General features: G+C 59.4%; 1 protein-coding gene across 1 annotated transcript; it reads left to right on the top strand.

Annotated features, from left to right (window-relative positions):
- Positions 1-1,098: 1,098 nt before the first annotated feature.
- On the top strand, positions 1,099-4,493 carry LOC138762365 (collagen, type I, alpha 1a-like). Its single transcript, XM_069936133.1, has 2 exons — positions 1,099-1,110; positions 1,728-4,493. The coding sequence occupies exons 1-2, from the start codon at positions 1,099-1,101 to the stop codon at positions 4,491-4,493; spliced, it is 2,778 nt and encodes a 925-aa protein (XP_069792234.1).
- The last annotated feature ends 1,906 nt before the right edge of the window (positions 4,494-6,399 follow it).

The following is a 6,399-nucleotide window of genomic DNA, read 5'->3' on the forward strand; positions in this document are numbered from 1 at the left end:
AAGGCAATGTCTTTGGTTCATTGATTATTCAGGAAATCTGATGGTAGCGGGAAGAAGCTGTCCTTGTGTCACTGAATTCTCATCTTAGGCTCCTGTACCTTTTACCCCAAATAGTAGCAGAGGGTATAGAGGGCATGGCCTGGGTGGTGGAGGGTCTTTGAGGTTGGAGGCTGCTTTTTTTTGAGACAGCCTGTTGTAGATACCCTTGATGGAGTAAAGTCTGGTACCTGTGATGTTGTAGGACGAGTGAACAACCCTCTGGAGTTTATTCTTGTCCTGCAAGTTGGTGCCTCCATACCAGTCAGTGATGCAACCAGCCACAATGCTCTCCACAGTCCACCTGTAGACTTTGAGCAGCTTCGGTGACTTACCAAATCTCCTCAGACCCCTCACAAAGTTTAGCTACAGGCGAGCCTTCTTCGTGATTGCATCAATGTGGAGGAGGCTCCAGGACAGATCCTTGGAGATGTTGACACCCAGAAATTTGAAGTTCCTGACCCTTTACACTACTGAGGCCTCAATGAGGACTGAGTCGTGTTCCCCTGACTTCCTTCTGAAGTCCACAATCATCTCCTTGGTTTTGCCCACATTGTGCGCAAGATTGTTGACGTGACACCACTCATTGCTTCCGCATTGCTGTGTGATTCTGCCGACAACGGTGGCGTAATCAGCAAATTTGTACAAAGCATTGGAATTGTGCCTGGCCACACAATCATGGGTGTAGGAGTACAGCAGTGGGCTAAACATGCAGCTTGGAGGTGCACCTGTGTTGATAATCAGTGAAGAGGAGACGTTGTTTCCAATTTGAACCCATTGTGAATTTCCAATGAGGAAGTCAAGGATCCAGTTGCAGAAGGGAGTGTGAAGGCCCAGAGTTTGTAGCTTCTTCACCAGCACTGAGGCAATAATGGCGCTGAAGGCCGAGCTATAGTTTATGAAGAGCATCCGTATGTACGAGTTGCTGTTTTCAGCCAGATCCAGAGATGAGTAGAGAGCCAGCGGTATTGTGTCTGCTGTAATAAATAAGAACATTTCCCAGCCTGCAATGTGCACAGTTGGGCAGAAACTGGAGGTGGTATATGACGGGAGTCATGGTTAATGTCGCTGAAAGTTGGTTGAGGCAGCTCAAGGAAAATAAAGTCTGTTAAGTGTTGAACCCATGTAAATTCATTCTTCTTGAAAGAATAACCAAAACATGGTGTCAGAATGTCTGAGTAAGAGAAGGCAATAGTTCGAAAGCATAGATAAGTTAAGCATATATAATGATACAATTTACTGCCAATCTAGCCAATAGTTGGAAACACTTCAAAAAGTTATTCAACTTTTATGTAGATGATAGAGAAATGGGAGAGACTAATGGAAAATGGAAAGTGTTTATATTTCTGCCCATGATGGGTGATGATGCCTTGGACCTCTATAACATTTTTAAATTGAGGAGACAGCTTTCAGTTGGACATTCTGATGACAAAATATAAGGGGCATTTTGTTCCAAGTAAAAACATCATGTTTGAGAGATTCAAGTTTGTCTTCTGCGACCAGAAACAAGGTATAGGCTTCAACCAATACTTAGCTGAGCTTCACACACTGAGCAAGTCCTGTGAATTTGGAGATTTGAAAAATTCACTCATGAAAGACAGAATATTTTGCAGAACCCCAGATAAAGGACATGGAGAAAGATTGTTGCATGAAAAAGATTGGACTCCACAAAAGGGTGTGAATAAGTGTAGAGTAGCAGAGACCACAGGAAAACAAGGAGCTGCGTAAGAGTGGGGCGCCGGCGCGGGAGCCGGCGCGGGAGCCTGGGCGGGAGCGGGGCGCCGGGGCGGGAGCCGGGGCGGGAGCGGGGCGCCGGGGCGGGAGCTGGGGCGGGAGCCGGGGCGGGAGCGGGGCGCCGGGGCGGGAGCCGGGGCGGGAGCCGGGGCGGGAGCCGGGGCGGGAGCGGGGCACCGGGGCGGGCGCCGGGGCGGGAGCCGGGGCGGGAGCGGGGCGCCGGGGCGGGAGCCTGGGCGGGAGCGGGGCGCCGGGGCGGGAGCCGGGGCGGGAGCGGGGCGCCGGGGCGGGAGCCGGGGCGGGAGCCGGGGCGGGAGCCGGGGCGGGAGCCGGGGCGGGAGCGGGGCGCCGGGGCGGGAGCCGGGGCGGGAGCCGGGGCGGGAGCCGGGGCGGGAGCGGGGCACCGGGGCGGGCGCCGGGGCGGGAGCCGGCGCGGGAGCCGTCGCGGGAGCGGGGCGCCAGGGCGGGAGCCGGCGCGGGAGCGGGGCGCCAGGGCGGGAGCCGGCGCGGGAGCGAGGCGCCAGGGCGGGCGCCGGCGCGGGAGCGGGGTGCCGGCGCGGGAGCGGGGCGCCGGCGCGGGAGCGGGGCGCCGGCGCAAGAGGGGGCGCCGGCGCAAGAGGGGGCGCCGGCGCAAGAGGGGACGCCGGCGCAAGAGGGGACGCCGGCGCAAGAGGGGCCGCCGGCGCAAGAGGGGCCGCCGGCGCAAGAGGGGCCGCCGGCGCAAGAGGGGGCGCCGGCGCAAGAGGGGGCGCCGGCGCAAGAGGGGGCGCCGGCGCAAGAGGGGGCGCCGGCGCAAGAGGGGGCGCCTGCGCAAGAGGGGGCGCCTGCGCAAGAGGGGGCGCCTGCGCAAGAGGGGGCGCCTGCGCAAGAGGGGGCGCCTGCGCAAGAGGGGGCGCCTGCGCAAGAGGGGGCGCCTGCGCAAGAGGGGGCGCCTGCGCAAGAGGGGGCGCCGGCGCAAGAGGGGGCGCCGGCGCAAGAGGGGGCGCCGGCGCAAGAGGGGGCGCCGGCGCAAGAGGGGGCGCCGGCGCAAGAGGGGGCGCCGGCGCAAGAGGGGGCGCCTGCGCAAGAGGGGGCGCCTGCGCAAGAGGGGGCGCCTGCGCAAGAGGGGGCGCCTGCGCAAGAGGGGGCGCCTGCGCAAGAGGGGGCGCCTGCGCAAGAGGGGGCGCCTGCGCAAGAGGGGGCGCCTGCGCAAGAGGGGGCGCCTGCGCAAGAGGGGGCGCCTGCGCAAGAGCGGGGCGCCAGGGCAGGAGCTGCGCAAGAGCGGGGCGCCAGGGCAGGAGCTGCGCAAGAGCGGGTCGCCAGGGCAGGAGCTGCGCAAGAGCGGGGCGCCAGGGCAGGAGCTGCGCAAGAGCGGGGCGCCAGGGCAGGAGCTGCGCAAGAGCGGGGCGCCAGGGCAGGAGCTGCGCAAGAGCGGGGCGCCAGGGCAGGAGCTGCGCAAGAGCGGGGCGCCAGGGCAGGAGCTGCGCAAGAGCGGGGCGCCAGGGCAGGAGCTGCGCAAGAGCGGGGCGCCAGGGCAGGAGCTGCGCAAGAGCGGGGCGCCAGGGCAGGAGCTGCGCAAGAGCGGGGCGCCAGGGCAGGAGCTGCGCAAGAGCGGGGCGCCAGGGCAGGAGCTGCGCAAGAGCGGGGCGCCCGGGCAGGAGCTGCGCAAGAGCGGGGCGCCCGGGCAGGAGCTGCGCAAGAGCGGGGCGCCCGGGCAGGAGCTGCGCAAGAGCGGGGCGCCCGGGCAGGAGCTGCGCAAGAGCGGGGCGCCCGGGCAGGAGCTGCGCAAGAGCGGGGCGCCCGGGCAGGAGCTGCGCAAGAGCGGGGCGCCCGGGCAGGAGCTGCGCAAGAGCGGGGCGCCCGGGCAGGAGCTGCGCAAGAGCGGGGCGCCCGGGCAGGAGCTGCGCAAGAGCGGGGCGCCCGGGCAGGAGCTGCGCAAGAGCGGGGCGCCCGGGCAGGAGCTGCGCAAGAGCGGGGCGCCCGGGCAGGAGCTGCGCAAGAGCGGGGCGCCCGGGCAGGAGCTGCGCAAGAGCGGGGCGCCCGGGCAGGAGCTGCGCAAGAGCGGGGCGCCCGGGCAGGAGCTGCGCAAGAGCGGGGCGCCCGGGCAGGAGCTGCGCAAGAGCGGGGCGCCCGGGCAGGAGCTGCGCAAGAGCGGGGCGCCCGGGCAGGAGCTGCGCAAGAGCGGGGCGCCCGGGCAGGAGCTGCGCAAGAGCGGGGCGCCCGGGCAGGAGCTGCGCAAGAGCGGGGCGCCCGGGCAGGAGCTGCGCAAGAGCGGGGCGCCCGGGCAGGAGCTGCGCAAGAGCGGGGCGCCCGGGCAGGAGCTGCGCAAGAGCGGGGCGCCCGCGCAGGAGCTGCGCAAGAGCGCGCGCCCGGGCAGGAGCTGCGCAAGAGCGGGGCGCCCGGGCAGGAGCTGCGCAAGAGCGGGGCGCCCGCGCAGGAGCTGCGCAAGAGCGGGGCGCCCGGGCAGGAGCTGCGCAAGAGCGGGGCGCCCGGGCAGGAGCTGCGCAAGAGCGGGGCGCCCGCGCAGGAGCTGCGCAAGAGCGGGGCGCCCGGGCAGGAGCTGCGCAAGAGCGGGGCGCCCGCGCAGGAGCTGCGCAAGAGCGGGGCGCCCGCGCAGGAGCTGCGCAAGAGCGGGGCGCCAGCGCAGGAGCTGCGCAAGAGCGGGGCGCCAGCGCAGGAGCTGCGCAAGAGCGGGGCGCCAGCGCAGGAGCTGCGCAAGAGAGACACAACAGAGCATGCAATGAAAACTGATAGGCTAAGCACCAGGAGTTTACCAAACCAACAAACTCAAACAGCAAATTCAGCAGGTGTGGAGGTAGGCATATTCCAAATATGTGCCCTGCTTATGGAAAGTCCTGCAATAAATGTAGGAAGAAGAATCATTTTGCAAAGCAGGGGAGACCAAGAGACAGTGTCCAAGAAATGGTGGAAGTTTTCGTGGATTCACTACATACTGCTGTTGGCAAAACGGAATTGACTGTGAATGTGACAGTAATTTCATTTAAGCTCGACTCAGAACCCCAGATGACTATTATCTATCGATGATTACAAGACTCTCACCATAAAGAACAAGATTTATCCAGTGAAATTATAGGGGTCAGACAGGCTAAAATGGAAGAGAAAATAAAAGTTCTGAGGCCTAGAATTCCAGTGCAAATCTGAAATCACAATTCTGGCACATGGGCCTTGCCAGGATATGTGAAAGAGGAAATAGATCCACATTTCTACCAGATCCAGACAGAGGGAGGAACACTTCTGAGAAGGAATTGCGTGGATCAATGACCACAGGCTCCAACTCAAAGTCATGACCTGTCACGACGCAAAAGGGTCCAGCTCAGGAAGAAAAGGAACACGTGGTTCAGAGTCCACAAAGAGACACTAAGCCTAACACAGCAAATGCAAGCAATACACCAGTGGAAACACATAGCAGACCAAAAAAAGGACTATTAAATCATCTCAGAGACTGATTGAAAACTGTTGAGTGGAAAGAAACTGGCCACAGAACCTAGATACAGGTAGTCCTCAACTTCCAACCTACACGAGTTACATCCACCTGCACATAAAACCAAACTTAAAAAATCTTTATTAAAACTACTGCACAAGTACATATTCTGTATTAAAAGTACTGAATACACTGGTCCCTGCTCCCTACAGCAGCCCAAGGCCCCCACTCCCCAACTTACAATCATACCAGAGTTACAACCAATCCTTCTGTCCCCATTACAGTCATAGGACTGAGACTATCTGTGCTTTTGTTGTGTAGAATAGTATTGTGTTCGTGTTTTTTTTAAAAAGGGGAAAGATGTTATTATGCATGTAAATAAGAGCTGCATTTCCCAGCAATCATCGTGCATGGTTGGACAGAAGCCGGAAGTGGTGATATGACGGGAGTCGCGGACGTTATCGCTGGAAGTCGCTTGAAGCAGCTCAAAGAAAATAAAGTCAGTTAAGGGTTAAACCCAGATACAGTTGTCCTTCTTGAAAGAACAAGTATAACAGAGTGAATATGATGACAGGCGAATTGCAGCAGGTCCAGTCCTTCACTTAGGTACATGTTAATTTTGACCATGACCAGCATCTCAAAGCATTTAATCACTGTAGAAGTTAGTGCTACTGGGTGAAAGACAAAGGAAATCACCATCATGGGGGTGGGAGTGCGGCGGGGGTGGGGGGGGTGGTGGTGGTGGGGTAGAGAGAGAAAAGTCAGTAAATTAGAAAAGTGTTCATTTTAAGAGAGTAAATTCAGCCTGGTTAAAATGGAACCACAGATTGCCAAGCAAAATCATAATGGAACAAAGGGAGCTTACACAATTATTTGCTTATATTTCCAGATATTGCCATTATGAGGAAGTTGAGCATTTTTCCTTTTCTCATCTGTGGAGAATGGTGTGCTAAAAGCCACTTCAGGGAACACTCAAGAGTCAATTACACCACGATTTGAGTCGAGTGTTCAGTTCTGGTTGCCTCATTATAAGATGAATGTGCAAACTTTAGAGAGGGCACAGAAGAAATTTTACAGCAAGCTGCCGATTTTGGAGATCATGACTTGCAACGAAAGGATGAGCAAACTAGGGCATTTCTTTTTGGAGCAGTGACTTGATAGGGATACGAGAGGCATGGATAAGGCAGATATCTAGCAGTTTTTTTCCT

The sequence above is a fragment of the Narcine bancroftii genome, chromosome 4 (assembly GCF_036971445.1).
Source record: "Narcine bancroftii isolate sNarBan1 chromosome 4, sNarBan1.hap1, whole genome shotgun sequence".
Taxonomy (NCBI): Eukaryota; Metazoa; Chordata; class Chondrichthyes; order Torpediniformes; family Narcinidae; genus Narcine; species Narcine bancroftii.